Source organism: Tasmannia lanceolata, unplaced genomic scaffold (assembly GCF_043159265.1).
Source record: "Tasmannia lanceolata isolate RefF3 unplaced genomic scaffold, GAP_Taslan_0.1 ptg000006l, whole genome shotgun sequence".
Classification (NCBI taxonomy): domain Eukaryota; kingdom Viridiplantae; phylum Streptophyta; class Magnoliopsida; order Canellales; family Winteraceae; genus Tasmannia; species Tasmannia lanceolata.
The window spans coordinates 17,654,965-17,676,210 of record NW_027518683.1 but is presented as its reverse complement, the minus strand read 5'-3'; the positions used below and the strand labels follow the sequence as shown (position 1 = coordinate 17,676,210).

At 37.7% G+C, this 21,246-nt stretch overlaps 2 protein-coding genes across 6 annotated transcripts; one reads left to right on the top strand and one right to left on the bottom strand.

Moving 5' to 3' along the window:
* The first annotated feature begins 797 nt into the window (after nucleotides 1–797).
* CAC3 (acetyl Co-enzyme a carboxylase carboxyltransferase alpha subunit) lies at nucleotides 798–18,399 on the top strand. 5 transcript variants are annotated; one of them, XR_013251458.1, is made up of 13 exons: nucleotides 798–1,164; nucleotides 1,698–2,044; nucleotides 2,373–2,447; nucleotides 4,423–4,530; nucleotides 4,690–4,850; nucleotides 5,067–5,181; nucleotides 5,303–5,457; nucleotides 7,470–7,521; nucleotides 7,601–7,669; nucleotides 10,776–10,853; nucleotides 10,935–12,138; nucleotides 12,635–12,762; nucleotides 17,907–18,399. XR_013251458.1 is itself a non-coding variant. In XM_077382698.1 (13 exons), the coding sequence occupies exons 3-12, from the start codon at nucleotides 1,718–1,720 to the stop codon at nucleotides 12,135–12,137; spliced, it is 2,343 nt and encodes a 780-aa protein (XP_077238813.1). In that variant the 5' UTR covers nucleotides 798–1,164; nucleotides 1,313–1,375; nucleotides 1,698–1,717; the 3' UTR covers nucleotide 12,138; nucleotides 12,635–13,062. The 5 variants fall into 5 exon arrangements, 2 of the variants coding, with proteins under 2 accessions (XP_077238813.1, XP_077238812.1); XR_013251457.1 differs by having other exon boundaries at nucleotides 17,876–18,399; XR_013251456.1 differs by having other exon boundaries at nucleotides 17,873–18,399.
* On the bottom strand, nucleotides 17,835–19,652 carry LOC143878785 (GDSL esterase/lipase At3g48460-like). Its single transcript, XM_077381017.1, has 2 exons — nucleotides 19,029–19,652; nucleotides 17,835–18,281 (listed from the first exon to the last, which is right to left on the bottom strand). Exons 1-2 carry the CDS (start codon nucleotides 19,650–19,652, stop codon nucleotides 17,835–17,837), a joined length of 1,071 nt encoding a protein of 356 aa, XP_077237132.1.
* Between the last annotated feature and the right edge of the window lie 1,594 nt (nucleotides 19,653–21,246).

Here is a 21,246-nt window from a genome sequence, read left to right as displayed (position 1 = left end):
ATGGTAGCCACCTGCATTAGTGGGGAAATTAAAGTCTTTAATAGAAAGCTTCGGCTTGCCCTACCTGCTTCTCTTTCTCTCTTATTCACTTCTTTCTTATAAAGAGTTTGTTCATCCTCCGCCACACCAATTTGTCCCAAGAGGTCATTATACAAACCTCTATAGATCGGAGGGTTAGATCATCCTATGGGTGTGATTTTTGGGTCACGGCCTATTCGTTGTTGGGGCCTAACAAATAAATGGTTTGGTTCTCCCAACATGGTGGATATGTAAATAAGACAACATGCCAATAAATTTTAGGGGTACCCCCAAAGAGGCCCTCTATAAGAGCTTTTGTTTTTAAGAGTCCCTACTGAGTTGACACCAGATGATTAATGTTGGAATTCAATTATCATTGGTCCCACATGATCATTTGCATGTAATCAGGGTCATTGATTTGGTCGACCATTGACTGACCCAGATGATGGCCTTAGTCCCATTATAACGGGATTTTGCCACGTGGCCATCCAGAGTGGGGCCCATGGGTGACTGGTTTTTCTCACTGTTCTCCATTGAAACTTTTCTCCAGTGTATCACATTTATCCGATGGCTAAGATCGTCCGATTACTAAATCAACGGTCCGATTAAATTCCCGCGAGTCTGTGGATTGTTGTATACACGGAGCCACGGTGCACATCTCTCGCTGAAGCCACACCAGAACAGAGAGCCTCGAAAGCATCGAGCGGTACACGTGTGGAACGGCGAAGCACACGTGCGAAAGGCGAGATGACAAAAAAGGCACAAGAGCTCTGCTCCCAACTGCCAAACCGAAAATCGCTGGTCCCCATCATTAAGTTTCAACGCATAAGAAGTATCGAAAAGCCTTTTGAAGCTCAAAAATCAAACAAAAATGAGCCTTCGACGATCACTTCGATGCTCCTCCCTTCACTTGATATTCTCCTCTTCTCTTCTCCTAAATCCCTCATTCTCCCCCTTCCCTCATTTCTAGGGTTTCTTCCTTCTTCATTCGCGCGATCCCAAGCTCTTTCTAGTTCTTTGTCACCGATCGGATCTTCAATCTATGATCTTTCATCTTTGACCTATGATCTTTCATCTTTGACCTTTGATCTTTGTGGTCGCATTTTCAGGATCTGATTTTCTTCCAGCGTTTTTGAGCATTTTGAGGTTTGTTTTTCGGTGATCCTTCTGTTCTAGTAATTTTTGCTGTAACCGATTTAAAATCTTAAAGATTCTGTTTAATTATTTTTATTTCTTTAGAAATTTTGATATAATCACCAACAATTTTGTGCTTTTCCTCGTTGTCTTCACACAGTTTTGATATTCTACTGAGTTCTTCATTTTTGACGGAGATCTCCAGTCCTTTTTGGTGTAATTTGTAAGTTTTTTTTAGTTTTTCCTTCGAAATTTTCATTTTAAGATCACATTTAACTGCGATCTCGACTCATTTTTGAGCTATTTTAAAGTTTTTAGTTTTTTTCCTTTAATTTTTCTCATTTTATATCATTTCCATTTCATATCTCGGATTGTGTTCCAGCTATTGATATAATTAGGTCTGTTTTCTGGAGGTTTTAAGCTTTTTATGCTCTTTTGTTTCGGTAATTTTGAGCTATTTCTGGTCAAATTTTCTGTAATTTCAATTAATTTTCTGGAACCTGTTCTATCAACTTTGAGATTTTTTTTTTCCGGTGCATTTGCAGATAATTTAGTAAGCTAGAGAATGGCGGCTTTGCCTCATCCTACGGCTACATTTTCTGGTACTTCTGCTTCAGATCTTCTCCGGAGCTCCTATAATGGAGTCACTGGAATTCCTTTGAAAGCCTTAGGGAGGGCGCGGTTGGGTGGAAGGGGGAGAGATTTCGCCGTATTTGCAAAGATCAAGAAGTGGAAGAGGCAAGATTATCCATGGCCAGACGAGATCGATCCCAATGTCAAAGGTGGACAGCTCGGCTATCTCTCACATTTCAAACCTTTGAAAGATAAACCAAAGCCTGTCACTCTTGAGTTCGAGAAACCACTAAGAGATCTTGAGAGGAAGATGATTGATGTAAGCTCATTATTCATTTCCATTTGCTTGTTTTATAAAACCATGGAGTTTCTTCTCGTAATTCTATTGAATAATCAAATTTATGTGCATTTGATTGCTATCCTTGTTCACTTTACATATGAAAATGATGAAACCCTATTAGAGTTGAAGCTTATTGGAGAGTGGCCTTCAAAATCTTCTTGTTTTTTTTTTTTTTTTTTTTGGATTAAATGGAGGATGTCAGAATCTTAAAAATTTGCATGTTCTGTAAATGTCTGAAGTGTTAAGGAGGGTTGCTATTTCTGTTCTGTATCAAACTGTTACTTAATTGTGCCCTTCTTGCTTCCAGATAAGGAAAATGGCAGATGAAACTGGTCTGGACTTCAGTGATCAGATAATTCTTTTGGAGACCAAGTATCAGCAGGTAATTCCTTCACATATTGTTGGATGGATTCCCCTTTAAACTTAAAATTCTTACCCCGTGTTGTTCACATGACATATAACTTCTTACCCCATTTTCATGCTGTCTACACCTTCATTGAAATGGTTCGGTGCTTCACTCTAAATCTAGTATGATCATTATAATACAGTAGAGGTGGTTTAACGATCACTACTGTGCTAAGTTATTTACTTGGACAATCAATTAACAGTGAGCACTTGACCATGTTTGGTCACTTTAATGAGTAAATGCTTGGTAAGAAGATCCATCTTATGTGGTATACCCTATTTCATATTTAAAAAGTCAGTTGTACCAGTTCCATTCCAGTGTCATGCAGTTTCCTTGTTATAATAAAAATGGGAAGTTGAACAGAAAATTCCCATACCAATGCAGCAAAGCTTCCATGATGTAATTGACATAGAAAATTGGTGAGCAAGGGCCTCAATATCTAGGAAAAGGCAGTATACAATATCCATGCCATGAAAAATGATCAGTTGAGGATGAACATTTTAACCTTCTCAGATGCTTTCTTATAACATAAAATTCTATGAGAGGTTCGTGTTTCATGTTTATGCTCAAAACCTATGATGCCCGAAAATGGATAACCAAGGAGTGACATTTTCCAAGATCCACGACATAGTGACGTCCTAGGATTTTATTTTCCATGTTATTTAGAATTAGGGAATTTATTTATTTTACATAGAATTTTATTTCAATTGCCTATAAATAGGCCTCATGTATTAGGAATTTTTAGTTTTTGATGAATAAAGATTGAATTCAGATTTCTCCTCTCTAAAGATCTCTTCTTCCTCCTTCCTATTCTCTTCTATTCTTCTCCTTCTATTCTCTTCTTCCCCCATTCTTCTTCTCCTCTTTCTTCTAATTTCTCTTCCTCGTCGTACATCACATAGTCATCTATACAGGTATCCCTACTATGAGATACGGTACTTTAAAGTAAAAACTTGGTTAGCTTGGAAAGAAGACTTGTTTATACATTGATTATACAGTCTATATGGCATATTTAAAATTTAAATCGCAAATATGCAGCACTAACAAGCACAAAGCATTTGAATTAATTCAATAGAGTGTCAATAGCATAATAGTTAATTCGACAAAGAGAAGTATCCATGTAGTATCCAGTATCAGTCTCAGAAACATGCCTCTGCAAAAACACTTTCAAGTCTGGAACTTTACCAATCCCTGCACTAGTGTAACATGTTCTTCCATGTTATAATTGTCTTGAGAAATTGGAGATAGAAGACTTTTAAATCATGGAAGGAAAATGAAATGAAAAGCTGCTCTTCATTTTCTTTTGTAACTTGCTTCTCTTTCCTCCCACCAATTCACTTCATTGTCTTCTTAAGAGGTTAGGATGGATTAGCTACCTCTAAATATTAAACATAGCTGATGTAACTAAGCCTGCAGGATAGACTTATATATTAAAAGCCTTTGTAAGTTGATTATAATGTGTTAGTCTAGGTTCACTATTTGTTTGTTTCTATAGAAAATGGTTCTTAAGTATGCATAAACTAAACATTGTTCTTCTAGCATCATCTTTCTTAATTGCATAGGTTAGTTCTTCATCTCATTACTAACACATCCTTCTGTTAATAGCTCTCTTCTATCCAATAATGTCAATTTGAAACTTTTAAATTGTATTTGTACTCATCTTTTGAACCCTTCCAAATCTTTATAGGTGTAAACCGCAAGAGTAATGATTCTTCTTGAATATCTGCATCATTTGACTTTTTCACCTTAGTATATCTTATCTTGGGTTTGGGAGCTGGCTGGCTACCAATCCTCATCGTTATTTGGTGGTTGGGAATTTTCATCTACATAGTTTGCATGCTTCTATGGAAATAGTCTGGATCATATTTAATGACTTAACTTGTAACAATATTTGATGATATTATTCATGAATTCAAATGCTTCTTACCATTGTTGCAACTGTTGACTTCAGGCTCTAAAAGATCTATATACGCATCTGACTCCCATACAACGGCTGAGTATTGCTAGGCATCCCAACCGACCAACTTTTATCGACCATGTGTTAAACATTACTGACAAGGTTTGGTAATTCTCAGTCGTATTGACTTTTACATGTTTTTTGTTTTAGTTTCTGTATCTCAGTGCAATAAGTTCACGTCCATTTTTTTGCATGTACTTGATACGTCATTGAAAGGAAAATTATCTTAAACTGATTGTCTTTTCTTCTCCATTTATCCAGTGGGTGGAGCTACATGGAGACCGTGCAGGGTATGATGATCCCGCCATTGTCACGGGCATAGGAAGCATAGATGGTCGAAGCTATTTGTTCATAGGTCATCAGAAGGGTAGAAACACAAAGGAGAACATTCAACGCAACTTTGGGATGCCTACACCACATGGGTATGTATTTTTGTCTTATTGAATCGTGGGTTTGTGGTACACATGGAATTGGAATCAGTCACTATTGAAGGTGTATCAGTAGTAGAAACATATTTAAATGTAGAATGGTTCTTAACTTGCACTTAGTAGGAATCTGCAAGTAATTAGATCTTGTTCAACTCTGATGATCAAAGGTTTCAGTCTAAGCAAAGATCTCATAATTTGACCTCTAAACAGCTATCGGAAGGCTCTCCGCATGATGTATTATGCTGATCACCATGGACTTCCTATTATTACATTCATCGATACACCAGGGGCTTTTGCGGATCTTAAATCTGAGGAACTAGGTCAAGTATGTATCAGGTTTTACTTCTAAGCAGCAACTGTGTTTGATGAACATTCAAAGGCATGATATAGAGCTTGGTGCATCTTACAATTGCTTGACCAACTGTTTTGCTCACTTGTGTATGCAGGGTGAAGCCATAGCCCACAATTTGAGGACAATGTATGGTTTGAAAGTTCCAATTGTAACAGTTGTTATTGGGGAAGGTGGATCTGGTGGTGCTCTTGCTATTGGATGTGCTAATAAATTGCTAATGTTGGAAAATGCAGTTTTCTTTGTTGCCAGGTAATTTTTGTACCTTCATTTCTGCTATGGTCGGTACTAAGTTGCTGCTGTTTTTTGGGTTCTGCAAAATTACCAGCTGGATACGCACTTGCTGCTTTTATTACTCGCGCATATGCTAACTGGGTGTCACACTCATGACAGACATACCTTCATTTCTGCACCTCTTTTTAGTTACTAAGAAATTACCAGATAGAGATGTGCTTGCCGATTATTATTACTGGCTCACATGCTAACTGCTTGAGACACTCATGACAGACAGAGCTGAACTTGGCTTTCTTTGCCAGAAGCCCTGATTTATAGTTGCTCTGATGGATGGAAGTAATTTGATGAGGCTCCTGTTTCAGCAGTGCATTTAGACCAGAATGGGGATAAGGGATACATTTAACCTCTTGCAAACAAAGTATACTAATTATAGTTAATATTTGAAAGGGTAACCCAATTATTTGGGAGGACATAATTGAATAAATTATTTTTGACATTCTAACCATCACACCTTTCATTTAGCCACTTGGATAAATTTAGGGAAATGATAAATGCGCCCCTTTTCATCACTTGGGACACCCAGCAGCAGTCTACGTGACAATCAGCTCCACTCAATCCCTCTGACATGAAGTACATCAGCCCCGCTGCAGTCATTGATACACTGCTTCTGGGTGTCCCAAGTTATGAAAAGGAGCGGATTTATCATTTCCCTAAATTTATTTATTACTTGCAAAAATATACGAACACCTCTAATAATGTCAGTTGTGAGACTAGTCGTAGCATGTTCAGACCATTCGTAACATGTCCTGTTGTTCAAACATGTGCATGTAGCGTGTCGATAAAACATTTTATGGGCATGGCATTAAACGTAATTTGGGATTTATCGTTTCCAAATATAACGTAGTTTTTGTATAATCCAAATATATGCCAGTTAGCTCCTACACATGCTTGTCTCTTACCCCACTGGTAATCCGCATGCATCCTATGGTAATTACTCTCCACTGAATTACAAATTATTGAGTGCCTCACAGGGGAAATCTTTAAAAAAAAATAAAAAATCATACCAGCAGAAAGCAGGGAATAACACTTAGAAGCTGGTGGAACTTCTGCTTGAACTTTCTCCTACAAAGATAAAATGATATGAAAGAATACAAAATGTTCAAACATGGCACAGCGGAGACCCTGATAAGACTTGTGGACGACGTACACATAGGCAATGAAGAAATCCAGGACATATAAAATGGTGGAAACTCTTGGTTCCTCCTCCCTCTATCAGTGAAAGATGCTCGAAAGAATAAAAAATGGGAAAAATGAAAGATCATATATACTAATTGAAAAAGAAAGCTTTTAGATATACTACCCATTCAGGATTGGCAGCTAGGATTAAATGCTGTGTAAAAACTAAAAAAAGCTGCCCCATGCACCCATCTTAGGTAACTAACTGCGAGAGGTCCAACTCTCCTTCCCCACATTTAGTAATTCCTAATCATTTGCAAAGGAGGTACAAGTTCTTCTAGGAGAGTTAAAGATAAGCTCACAAAGTAATTTGATCCAACCCATGTGAATTGTGATCATAAGAAGGTCCAAATGACTGAATGCATTTTATCTGACAAGCAGGGATGACTGCTTAGCCAGCATTAAAAACTTCAGTCTCTAATGTTATTGCATGAGTTACAACCAATAAAAAGCACCCGCATGAGTTGCCTATTTAGGGGCAGATGTAACTTAGAGCCATTTTCCCTCCTCGAGGTATACTTCACATATTTCTTTTATAATATTGATGGAAGGTTACCATTATAAAAAAAAAAAACATATTGATGGAAGGTTGCATTAGGATCATCTGCTTTGTTTCCCTCACCACTGTGTTTACTACCTTGAATTTATTTCGTCTGGTCTGCCCCTCCTTAGGCTTTCCCTCTACAGTTTTACTTGTCTGGGTGATATCTATCCCCAAGCAATATGTTCTTCCTATATTTTTTTTATGAATGCTGATGCCAAATTTTTTGTTTCATTACATTTCATGTGAACAGCCCAGAAGCGTGTGCTGCTATCCTATGGAAAACTTCCAAAGCTTCTCCAAAGGTTTGACTGAATCCTGTTATCCTTAGGCTTGTTTACGTAAGTTGCTTCCTTTGTCGTATAAACTCTTTAATCTTTGCAGGCAGCTGAGAAGTTGAAGATAACAGCTACCGAGTTATGCAAGCTGAAAATTGCAGATGGCATCATTCCTGTAATATTCTTTGCCTTCTTCACTACTTTTATAAGGGTCTTGTTTATTCTTACCTGTCATTAAAACGAAATTCATATATGTTGAGAAATTTATTTGTTTACAAAGGGGATAATTAGGCTGGAATGCTAGCCTCACAACGCTAGCTATGTTACCCCGGTTTAGGAATTAAATCCATGCAGTAGGAATTTAAATGGGATATGACATATGCACAACAGTAGGATTTGGAAAAATGCAGAAATTAAGTTACAAGTTGATGCAGATTGTAGGCCAATAAGTGGCATACTTGCCCATTAGGATTTCTAGGCATTTATTTTCCATGTTATTTAATTTTTAGGCTTTTATTTTCCATGTTATTTAGAATTAGGAAGTTTAGTCTTTTAGGAATTCTTATTTTAGTAGGTTTCTATCTTTTAGGTTGTTAATTGCTTATTTATAGGCCTCTTTACAGCTTTATTGTGAACTTTGATGATTTATTGAATAAAGATTGATTGGCTTCTCCCCTCTACAGGTTTCTTCTCCTCCCTCTAATTTTCTCTCTTCTTCTCTTCTAGATTTCTTTCTTCCTCTATTCTTCAGCTTCTCTTCCCCTATTCTTCTTCTACTTCTCCCCTATCTCCTAATGGGCAAATATGCCACTTATTGGCCTACAATCTGCATCACAAGTTTCCTGGTCCCGCGCCCACTCCCAAACCTCATATTGCTTTTTATTTTTCAATCTTTAAGATGGGATAGACAGACCCTCCAAACTGTATAAAAGCAAAAACGCGAGTACTTGCTATCTATATATCCCAATGAACTTGATGAAAGTATGGACAGTCAGTCGGCCGTAAAATTACATTCCTACTGTTGAAACTGAAACCCATTTTTGCATGATGATCTGACTGCATTCACTTCCCTCCAAGAATATTAACCTTCTCTTGTTCCTTCCACCAACTTCACCACTGCCATATTTCCATGAAAACGATCTGTTTTTGCATTGTTTGTTGCTTTTCTATTTATAAAACTAGATATTTGAATAAAAAATCTAAATATTTTGAGTTAATATAACTTTTCTTTATTTGAGGAAGATATTCTAAATTTCTGTAAATTCTATCACTAAAAGTTAAATTTATATGTCTCACTAAATATAGATATATTCTTGAATTCTTCTATATTATGCTATAATTTCTAAGGGGCTCCCACTTCCTAAATTTTCTGAGAACTACTGCTTCATTTCTCTTGCACGTGAATACTCTCATCCAGGCCTTGCTTCATTCAAGTAAGGGTTTTCATATAAGAATAAAGACCTATATGCAAGTGGTTAACAAACCCTTGTGCTTATTTTGTCCAATATGTTTCTCAAATATACCCAAGAATCACCGAGAATTAGCGTTCTTTCTGAAAGTCCTGGCCCTTGTGAAAATGAAGTTGTTAACTACTTGACACAAGAGAATATGCGTTCGACATGAACTTCTCTTACCCAACTAGTATGGGATACATCTACCCAACAACTTCTTGACACAAGAGAATATGTGTTTGACATGAACTTCTCTTACCAAACTAGTATGGGATACATCTACCATGGGTAATCATGTCCAATCGGAGTATTCATGCAACATGGTAACACCATTAAACATGACTATCATAGGAACTTTCTTTAGCCTTGAGCTTTGCCATGTAGGACATGGGTGTGCATGTTTTTATACAGGGATTTTTACCTATAAATCCAAAAATTTTAAAATATATTCTAATCAGTCATTGAGAACCATTATTTAGTAAGTTTCTAAATATTACTTATGCTAAACATATATTAGACATTAAACCTTTTTGGAAAAAATGACCTTTTAGCAACTCTATAAGCACACTGTCTTTTGGACAAAACTTCTGCTTTTATATTCTTATGATAACTTCTAATGTTTTTACTATGAGAAACATTATGATTGAAAAAATTAGGTAAACAAATCATGATTTTAGAATTGTTTAAAGGACTCTTTCATCAGCAAAAGTGTGTTGTAGTATTTAAGAAATTCCTAAAACAATTTTTCAAAAGGTTTGGGGTGGCTTGTTAGTTGTCACAATGGGATTCCTCATGTAATTACCTCCTTCCATCATAATATGGTTAAGGGAAGGGGAGAACGGGCTCCTCATCTAGTGCAATTTATCTATTGTTCTATAGAGTCATTTCATTATTTTGGATCATATTGATGCAATCCAAAAATTAGCAGGAAATTTTGAGAATAGCTATTTTGGGAAGATTCACAAGTGGAAGTTTCACAAGTGGAAAATACAGAAAATTTCCATGAATAAGGAACTATTTTTGGTGGAAACTTGCAGGATTGAGATATTGGAAATGTGTGTTATTGGAAACTTGCAAGATCATGCAAACTTGAAGATTTGGGAAAATGCAATTTCCTATTCTCTTAATATGTTGTTTCCTAAAGCTGGGTTCTCATTTCCTTATTTAGTTTGTTTCCTAGATTTGATAGGCTATAGTTGCTTTTCTTATTTGTAGTTAGCTTAGGGAAACTTTAATATTTAGATAGATATGCCAATATCATTTTTAGCTACTTCTTAGATTGTAGAAATCTTTTGGAAATCTTTTAGAGATGTAATAAAAGAGATGGATGATTGGAGTTGGGGGAGTTTTTGAGATTGAATAAAATTTTATCTTCACGGCATACGTGAGATTTCGTACGAGTTCTTCTCGTTACTTGTTCTTTCTTGGTTTTGTTTGATCTTGGTATTTGGGCTGCGCCACATATCTACCTTGTAAATTACGGATTTGTTAGAAAAAACCCTTTTATGTATATAATTAGCTCATGTTGTCTAGATGGACAGAACTTGAAGCCACATAAGCCGTTAGATTATTACAACCCTTTTATGTATATAATTGGCCTATGAGGTCTAGATGGCTTGAAGCCCCTTAAGCAGTTAGATCATTACAGATAAGCTATGTCACATATGCATTTGCATTGACTTTTGCTCGACTTGGGGAAACTAAAAAATCTTGACTGGCCAGTTTCTGCTTGTATCTTTCTCATCGCACATGAACTTTCTCATCATAGTTTTTATTTACTCATTTTCTGGGTCATATGTATTCTTCTAACAAACTTCTACTTTCTGTCAGGAACCTCTTGGTGGTGCACACACTGATCCAGCTTGGACCTCACAACAAATCAAGATTGCAGTTGTTGAAGCAATGAATGTATGCATTGTCATTAGTCTTTGTATGTGAAGTACATTTGTTCCCTGAAATCTCCTTGAAATTTATCTGCTGCTTGTACAGGAGCTCTTCAAAATGGACACACCAAAGTTACTGCAGCATCGCATGCTCAAATTCCGGACCATGGGAGGGTTTCAAGAAGGAATCCCAGCCGATCCTGAAAAGAAAACCAACATGAAGAAGAAAGAGGAGCCGCTCATTCAAAAGGACGAGCCTAGTACATTTCCAGATCTGGACTTGGAGGCTGAGGTTGAAAAGCTGAAACAGCAAATTTTAAAGGCCAAGGGATCATCATCTCAGCCTCCTGAGTTGGGTCTGAATGAGATGATAGAGAAACTGAGAAGGGAAGTTGATCATGAATATTCAGAGGCTGCCAAATTCTTGGGTCTGAAAGACAAGCTTGAGATGGTACGAAAGGAGGTTATAAAAGCTAAGAATTCACCAGACCAACTCATGGATCCTGGTCTGAAGGACAAGATTGAGAAAATTAAGCAGGAGTACAACCAAGGTCTATCACAGTCTCCCAATTATGCTAGCCTGAATTATAAGCTTGATATGTTGAAGGAAATATCTAAAGCCAAGAAACTCTCAGAGCAAGATGGAAAACTTGCATCATTAAGGCAGGAAATCAATAAGGGGCTCAAAGAAGCCATTGATAGATCCAATGTGAAGGATAAGATTGAGATGTTGAAGGCAGACATTGCCAGAGTATCAGAAGAAGGGGTTATTGATGGTGGGTTGAAGGAAAAAATTGTGAAGATGAAAGAGGAGATACAATCAGAATTGGTTGATGTATTGAAGTCCTTGCATCTGGATGTTCAGCACGTGGCATCAAAAGAAGACGCATCAACAGTAAATGATTTTAATGAGCAACAATTGTTCTCAGATTTACAGGTCAATATTGAGGAAATGAACAATGAAATTAGCAAAAGTATTGAAGATGCTGTTCGTTCATCGGATCTGAAGAACAAAATAGAAATGCTTAAGTTAGAAGAGGCAAAAGCAGGAAAATCACCTGACCCGGAATTAAAGAATAGGATCGAGTCACTAAAGGAGCAGATTAAGCAGAGCCTTGCGGAGGCTGTGAATTCCCCGGAATTGATAGAGAAGTATGAAATGCTGAAGCAGGAGATTGCAAGAGCCAGGAAATCTTCCTCAGATGAACCCGAGGTAGATTCTTCGGGAGAACAAGATGGCAGTTTGAGCCAAGAAGCTCTGAAATTTGGGATAAATCAGGGTGTAACGCATGGCAGCAGCTATACTTAAGGTTTGTTTCATTCTTTTAGGCCCCGTTTGGATTTCAAGATAAACATTTCTGAAGGAAATTTTTTTCTTTTTACAATTTAGAGGGAAATGATATATGGTTAATTTGGAGGGAAATGTTGTGATTATGGTTAATTTAGAGGGATACTATCTTAAGTCGAAGGTTCCTCTAAGTAAAAATTGAATAGAGTTGTCTGAAGTTATCTTCTTCTTTTTGTGTGTGTGCGTGGGCAAAAAAGTTGAGAAATTCTAAAAATATTTTTCCTTCCCAAACTTCTCCAGAAAAATCCTGCAATCCAAACAGGGCCATATGGGAATATGTGGAAGATTCACCATTTTTTTCATCATTTTAATATGTCTGTTAATAGATTTGGTTTGAAAATGCAATTCTTTACAATCAAATGTTGATTCGCTCTGGATCTCTGCTCTCTTCTGTCATTTTTCTCCATTTCCAGTAGTGAACTGTTGCTGCTCTTCCTTTTTTTCTCTGTACAATGCAGGTAAGGATGTTAGTAGTTAGAACAAGGAGCACGGTCATTTGGTAAATCAGTTATGCATGTATTCCAGAACCTTCTCGCCTTCTTATGAAACCCGGCCACGGGAACTTACAATTCATGAAATTTTGCTGGTAAATTTTCAACTGGGTTTCTCTTATTTGGTTTATTTATTCCAATTTGGCAGCTGGGCAATTAGAGTTATCTAGGCATAGCAAACTCTCTGTAGTTCTTTAGAAATCTGTATAGATTTCATGAGTGTGTTTTAAGGAAGTTGAACTGCTAGCTATTTAAATGTCAGCTATGTAACAGAAATAATGGTGGCCTTTTTAACTTCATTTTCACTTGATCTTCATCTTTGTATGCCTTTATGAGCTCCATTGTTTTTCACATCTGATAAAGGTTTCAAGATAATGATTTAGAAATTTATCATTCATCATCGTTCATTGGATTTTGTGTTTTGAATATTCATACCAGTGAAATTTTTTAATTGATTTGTAAGTACTTTTTTTTAGTCATGGCCGAGTTCCCACTGCAGCATGAGTACAGAAAATCAATTACATCAAGGTAATAGTGTAAATTCGAACCCTGAATCATTTCAAAAAAGAAAAGAAAATTCGAACCCTGAAGAGAACTCAGTCAAGGTAAAAGGGTATTGACTCGCCCGAGTTGAGGATAGACTCAGTGAGACATCAAACACTTTTGCCCACGATCATATATTTAGGTCGTTATGATTCTCTATTAATTTCTGAATTCTGGTTTCATTTGGATTAGAAACCTTATTTCAGAAAGGGAAATGTTATCAGCACTACCATATTTTGACGATCGGACTCCTTACTTTACTAAAAAGTACAGTATGGCCCGCACCATAGGATGATCCAAACCATCTATTAGATGGCCCACAGCCTAAATAGGTTGTGCCGCAAAAATCATTTCCATAGGCTGATCCTAACCCTCCGATCTATAGAGGGTTAGGATCTTCCCTCTAAGATTCAGTCCCTATATAGGTAGATTTTCCAACTGTAATTATGCACGCCTTTGATGGATAGTTGGAAGCAAGGAATGTGGTTATGATCTATAAGGTGAAGTTAAGAATTTACTTGACTTGAAGGTACTGAGTATAGCTGGCCCAGGCGGGTTACTGGACCCAGATTAGAGTATGACAGCGTGGTCCTAGGCCTTGTGCCAGTAATGTCCCTTGGTCTGGACTCTTAATAAAGATAATGGTAGGCCCATTCTCATCAGCAATTGCTTTTGGGAAAGTTGGTAAGCACTACGGTCCTACAAGTGGCATCAGAGCCAGATCTCAGGTTTGAGTCCCCCTCCCCCTCCCCCGAGGTCATTGTTGGTGGGTGGGGGAGGGTTGGGTTGTTGGCCAAGGCGAGTTATAAGACCCTGATCGGAGTATGGTTGCATTGTCCTGGGCCTTGTGCCAGCAATTAGGCTACACAAAAAACCGGCCAAACCGATAAACCGAACCGAACTGGGCCTTTCGGTTTGGGTCAGTTCGGTTTTTCTAGTGATTAGTTCGGTCATGATTAAGGTTGATGGTTTTTTTTAGTTTTAATTCGAAAATGAAAATCATCGAACCGATGGGAAACTGTAGACACCCCATTTTGGCCACCCCTGTAGACGCCCATTTTTGCCGCCCCCCACTGAATTGCACCTCCTAACTCTTATCTTCTTATTAGAGGGCATTTTTGCCATTTTGGGTAGTCTAGGGGTAATTCTGTCATTGTAGTCACCCAAAGGGTATCAACCCTAGATATAAATGCAACATAAAAGCCTCATTTGACTACTTGATTTGGATATGTATTAAAGCTGAACCAAAAAACAGGATAAACTGTGAACCGAACAAAATTGAACCGGTCAAAATTGGTTCGGTTCGGTTCGGTTATACCCCCCATCGGTTCTGTTACGGTTTAGATTTTCTCCAAACCGATGGGATCGGTTCGGTTAAAAAAACCTCCCTAAACCGAACCGTGTGCATCCCTACCATCAATGCCCCTTGGTCTGGACTCTTAATAAAGATAATGGTAGCGCCTTTCCCATCAGTAATAGCTTTTGGGATAGTTGGTAAGTGCCATGATCCTACAATAATAATAAACTCTTAGAAATGGGTTGCAATCTAGGTATATTCGTCTCATATTTGAAAGAGAATGTCATTATCATAGCATAATTCCATACTCATCCGGGCAAGATAAGGTAGCTGAGAAGTAATGTTGTACTCTTATGGAGATGACGAGGAGCATGTTGTGCAATTCATCGTTGCCTGAGCTTTGCGGAGTGATGCTCTAAGACAACAGCTCGTTTTATGATTGTCGTTACAACTAAGGCTATGCCTAAGACCCTTTATGAGTCAGAAGAAAGCTGGACTCGGGACACTTACACTTTTAGTGATGTTTAGCAGGTGCAGAGGTTTAATCTATCTGAGTGTGAGTGTGATATGGATAATATTTTCATTAGTCAAGCGAGAATGAGTGATTAGTCAGTTCAGTGGCTCCAAGCCATGAAAAGAGAACTACTCTCAATGAAATCATATTTGGAAACTCAAGAATCATACTAGTAGGGTCTGAATGGGTCGTCAGGACAATAGAGACTTTAAAGATGGAATTGGGAGATATAATGGAAGATTGATTGAAAAAAGCATCACTAAGAAAGAAACTACGGACTATAAGGAATCGTACAGGCTTCCTATCCATGGCTTTCTATAGCAAATAACACGTACTCAATGCCATGAGGTTACTCACTGTTGGATGAAATAAGGCTGAAATCGGTATTTTCATTATAGGCACGAGTACTAGCTTTGTATTAATTCAACTCATTTAGGGCAAATATTTCCAACCACATGCATCTCTTAAACAACCAGAGACTTTCCTAAAGCATGGACCTTATGAGAGTGCTTAATAACAGCTCACTAAGTTCACTAGTTTAAAGGCCGCTAACTAGTGGAAATTAGTGTTGATTTTAATTAAGTTTTCAAAGACAATGACCTAAGATTTGAAGCCCAGAGTTGTATTCCAACATTATGGCTATTCCCTCATTCTGATTTAGATCACAACATTATAACTCACGAATTTGAGTTCATTGGTGAGGAAAAACTAGCAATCAGGGATTATTCAAAGGGCTAGTTCATAGTTAGTGACAGGTCCTCATTCGGCAACGCTTGACCGTCACTTCAGCAACACTTTCCCTGCATCGCCTATCCATTGGGAGAGGCTGATGCCTAGTAGATGAACGTTTTTAATTTTTCATTGAACTAGTGGCCCCGCCTTATCTAGTTAGGGATAATAAAAACGGAAATGATATATTCGCCCCTTTCTTCCTTTGGCAAACCCTATATATGAGTGGTGGCTCAGGGATGAAAAGGGGGCGAATGTATCATCCCTAATAATATAAATCCCTAATAATATAGACGGTAAGGACTCTAATAATTAATATAATATATAACTTCCCTAATAATATACATGGTTTTAAATTTTGGTTTCGGCTAAAATTTCAGACTTACCTGAAACCGAAATTTCGGGCGTATTGCTCGTAAAATCCATAATTTTTTGGGACAAAATTTCAATCGAAATTACCGAAATTTTGTTGGAAATTCTTTAACGGAATAAAAAAGTATAATTTTATTTTAAATTTCGACGAAATTTCCGAAATTTGGAACGGAAATTTGGTAAATTTCGGGAATTTCAGTTTCGGTACGATTTCGTTTTGTTCCTCACTGAAATCCAAAATTTCAGTCCGATTAAGGGCTCTAATAATTAATATTGTTGGTTGCAACATTTTCTAAAGAGGCCATCTACCGTATACATGGTTGTAGTGCTCATTCTTGCTTAGGATTATGGATTACTGAGAGGAGCAATCAAAGTTAAGCTTATCCAATCATTTAAGAAAGTGGTTCAAATGATTTGATGTAGAGCGTTCTACTAGCTCTAAATATATATTACACAAACAAATGGTAGATTTTCTTCCACCCACAACATCTCATCACCGTGCATCGGTGAGGTTCCAAATATGTAACAGATACTTTACTTGCTAAGATCATATTATTTACTTTCACATATAATTGAGGCATGGTGTGTGGCCCATCATATATATAGCCCATATCTGATCAAAGAAGCTTAAACATTAATTTGGAAGTGTTGTCTGTAGCTAGTATCCAAACTGTATGGTTATATACACTCCAACTTGAGGAGGAGTGTTGAATAATGTAATAATTGTTGCCCTTGAAGTATAAATTTATGGTAACGCTGTTGTAGCGAGAAGCGCACAGGACTTGGACAATATAATTAAGTGATCACTATCAACGTTCCAATGTCTTGTACTAATGACATTAAAGTCAATGGCCAAGGATTATTAGTATGGAATTTTCAATCAGTACCTCCATAGAAGGAAATCAAGGAACACAAGGTTCAATTAGCTCAATGATAATATAAAAAACACAAGAGCTAATATGAAAAGGGGAAACGATATCTGCGCTAAGGTGTTTCGATAAACAAGCGCTCCACTTGTTTGTCGTGTAGTATGTATTTAAAGGGATTTCAGAGGATATTACGGTTCTCAAAAAGCTCTTTAAACCCTTTAAATACTACACGACAAACAAGTGGAGCGCATGTTTATCGAAACACTTGGCGCATATATCATTTCCCATATGAAAAATGGTGGGAAATGGACTTACATAGGTTGCCTTTATATGAAAACGACTCAATAAAATGCCATAAACAATTAAGAAATTAACCAACTACCCTTACTAATGATAAATGACATGTGAAATGACCAAAATGACTGAGATTCCCTACCCTTACTCCACTAACAATGACAAAAATAAGGTAAATTTAGTCCAATGAGCAATCATAAGAGATTCCCAGGGGATGCTCTTGCATCTAAGGCCTTGGACAACTCGATCCGACCTGAACCCGATCACGGCCCCTTAATATTGTCGTGATTTTATTGCAACTCGAACCGACTCAACCCCGAAACTAATACCCTTCTTTTTTTGTATTTTTTCTCATATTGCCCCAAGTTAACCCGAAGCCATCCCAGCGCGATTTGAAAACTCGGACTGGCTGGGTTAGCGTTGAGAGATTTAAAGGCAGGTTGGGTTAGGGTTGGCCTTTGTAATACTCAGGATGGTCTTAATCAAGAAATCAACAAATGACATTTGTAATAACTCGTAAAAAAGAATTGATGAACAAGAAATCTCCAATTATTTATAAATATGTTTGGTACATGTGTTGATTTCAGCAGCCGTTCTATTGACAAACAAGCTATCAAACAGGGGTCTTGTGAAGTCTTGATGCAAGAATTGGTTAGCAAGCAAGGCATTTAAGGCTTCTGTTGCGTGCACCCCATCCCACGCCATGTACTTACTTGGGTCCGCGCATACGGGTGCACCCGGCCTGCCACAGAGGATCTTCTCATTGCCACAACATATCAGGCCAGGATCATTGAAACCTTTCTTCTTTGCATTCATCACATTGTCAGTGAGAGCACGGATGAAATCGGCGAACAAGATGGCGGCGCCGGGGTTCTGTTCACGTACTTGATCTAGCTGTTGTTGGAGGAGTGCATTGTGAGCGGCGACATCTAATTCATAGCCTTGCGCTGCTGGACCTTGAATGACAATGTATTTTGCACCCTTATCCAGCAAGTCCTGCAAGTGACTCATCATAAGGAGAAGAAAATTTAGTTCATAAAAGAATGATGAAATGTATCTTCACTCCCATATTTTGTTCATGCCAATCTTTCAAAATCGAAATCATTTTCACTTTGTTTTGTTTGTCTTTGCTAATGTTTCCTCACATATATTGGAATTTTATCTTATGACCGAAAGCTTGAGACAGGTAACACTTTTGAACCCTATAATAAAAAATACATCTCAAAATGTTCAAAGCCATAGGTGGGTTTAATCTTAAAAATTAAAAAATATTCTCAACTTTTACTTATATTTTAATAGTAAGATAAGATAAATTATATGATGGACGAGCTGGCGTGCTTGTATTCATTGTACGATAGAAGTATTGCCCTTTTTTTAAAAAAAATTGACAATTATGTTGGGGCCCAGTAGTCCCACCAGATTTACATAGTATGAATTGCCCAGGAGCATTCTCCTTGGCCCAAAAGGAAAACCCATGACCCCTTACATTACCAAATAGCATGAATTGAATCGAATCGAGCAAAAAATGCCATATTTGTGGGGCCCACCAAGTCAAGATCGTGACCTGCCACCAAGTCAAGATCATGCCTTTGATATTTGATCCGGACGCATCTTAAAAATTGTACTGCTCTCGGATGAAATACCAAGTGTGGTATGATGAATATCGGGCGAAAATTGCCTATCAAATCCCATATATGTAGAGAATTATTGAATTTCTTTTCAAATATAAATTCTTGTCCATACCTGCACAAGATGGATGACATTGGCGACTGCAATCTCTCTAAGGGTAATGGGGCTGATGGAAGTCCCATTAATTCTGCGATAATCATTGCCCCCCATCGTCCCCACCCAGAAGAGTGTACCTTCCATTATTGCCTTACATTGAGCAGGACATTTCCCGGCACACTCGACCCTGTCGATGAATTCGTTAAACCAACCGAGCTGAGTCTGTAGGGAGTTTGTTATCTGGATGGGTAGAGCCTTCGTTGCATTGTGTTCAACATAGAATTCATAATCTATGGCCGTTGATCCAGCATATGCAAAGTTAACACCATGGGAGAAATCAGAACTTTTGTTAAGATACGGGGGAACATAAGGAAGTGATAATTCTTTGGCGAGGAAGTCAAGGACAAGGTAACCGTCCGACCAACGACCGGAGGGTTTGCCGAAAGTAGTCATTCCGTAGGGAGGGGTCAAATAAGGGAGTAACTCTATGCAATTTCCTGTGTCTGTGCTCGAGTCACCGAAGGCGTAGATCTTTGAGAACATGCCTTCGTAAGTTGATGGGGGTAAAGAAAGAGAAGGATAGACAGATATGAAGAAGTAAAATAGAGTAAGATGGAGAGATAGAGAACTGCAACAAGCCATTATTTTAGAGAGCTTCTTCACCTTTTCTTTTATGGTATTTCGCCTTTTGGTACCTAAGGAAGAGTTGCCTGTGAAGAGTGTAAGAAACAATATATATATATATATATATATATATAGGGGGCTAGACAACCCAAAATTAGTTTAGATCACAGTTACAACATGCCTAAATTTAGGAGGCTACACCCTTTCCTAACATTTCGAATTGCTTTTGTTTTTCTGTTTTTTCATATGATAGAGAGGTGACAGATCAAATTATAAAAGCCCACAATAGGATATCCAGTTGCATTTGTTTTTCTGTTTTTTTTATATGATAGAGAGGTGACAGATCAAATTATAAAACCCCACAACAGGATATCCAGTTGCATTTGTTTTTCTGTTTTTCTATTGGGCCTTGTATCCTTTCTTCAAGGCAAAACAATAGGAATTCTAGTTGGATTTTCTTTTAGTTGAGCTAATTAATTTCAGGATTACAACTAATTAATTGCTTGCCAACACATTCTCAAGTTGTGGTCCGAGTCACTCATCCCTAGAATCGATTCCAACAACGCTGGATGTGTTCCTATTGCATACTATATATTGCCACAAATTAATGAGAACGGATTAAAAAAATGAGGGCATTTTTAATTTGGACATGCGTGCTGGACACATTGGCACGTGTAATCCGTTTTCCGTTGATTGGGTACTTTGATTTGTTGGCCACCCCACCCGTGTGCCCATTCCATTGTTGCCTGTCCCACTGTGATAGGATAATCCTAGGTCTCTTCTAAGGACATCTTTTTAGGATATACCCTTCACAGTGGGAGAACCAAGGCTCAGCACATATGCACGACAAACACTAAGCCTAAGAGATCGAAATGTTCAATGCTTGTGAATTACATAATCAACTAATTTGGTGGGGTTTTGATGGGCTCTTAGGCAGCGTCTTGGCCAATTTTTCTTGTGAACTTCCTGCCCTGATTCATTTGATTTCTCAAGTTTTGGATTCTCTTCTTCACTACTATCCTAATTCTCGACAGGGATCACGTAGACTTGATTGCATTCATCCACCCAGAAAAATTCTTTTAAAATAGTTGGATTTGATACAACCTGAGCAGGAAAATCAAGTAGAAGCTCCAACAAATAGTTGATTGAAGTCATGTTGCTACATATTGCAAGTTGGCACTTAACCGAGAAGTGCATGAATGGCATAGATGCATGCCATCTGTTCAACAAAGGTGGCAGCAACCAATACGATTTAAACTTACTGAGCAAAACTCCTTAGGCCTCTTTTAATCATCTACATCCATATTCATAGAAGTTAAAAAGAAGCCAAGAGCTAAGTGTGCATGTGACAGGTGATGATTAATCAATTTGACACCATGAATATCTTGGCTTCAGGAGGATTTCAAATCATGCCTTAAACCTTACTCCCTTGCGCTGAATTAGATTGAGGTTCCCTCAATATGTGGTTTTATCTTAGCCTTACATTTAGCAATCCACCAATATAAGCATAAGAGGGTTTGTTATCTCTGAACACAAATCCACTTGTGTAGTGCAGTGGCTGGAGGTGTCTTTGGGTGAAATGGTTTTCAATAAAAATTTTACAAACTGAAGG

Bases quoted from the DNA above. Each gene is read 5' to 3' on its own strand.
- CAC3 (XM_077382697.1), top strand. From the start codon at position 1,718: ATGGCGGCTTTGCCTCATCCTACGGCTACATTTTCTGGTACTTCTGCT. The intron at 2,448-4,422 runs GTAATTCCTTCA...TGTTGACTTCAG, and splicing joins TGGAGACCAAGTATCAGCAG to GCTCTAAAAGATCTATATAC. The intron at 10,854-10,934 runs GTATGCATTGTC...CTGCTTGTACAG, and splicing joins CAGTTGTTGAAGCAATGAAT to GAGCTCTTCAAAATGGACAC.
- LOC143878785 (XM_077381017.1), bottom strand. From the start codon at position 19,652: ATGGCTTGTTGCAGTTCTCTATCTCTCCATCTTACTCTATTTTACTTC. The intron at 18,282-19,028 runs GTATGGACAAGA...AGTCACTTGCAG, and splicing joins ATGTCATCCATCTTGTGCAG to GACTTGCTGGATAAGGGTGC.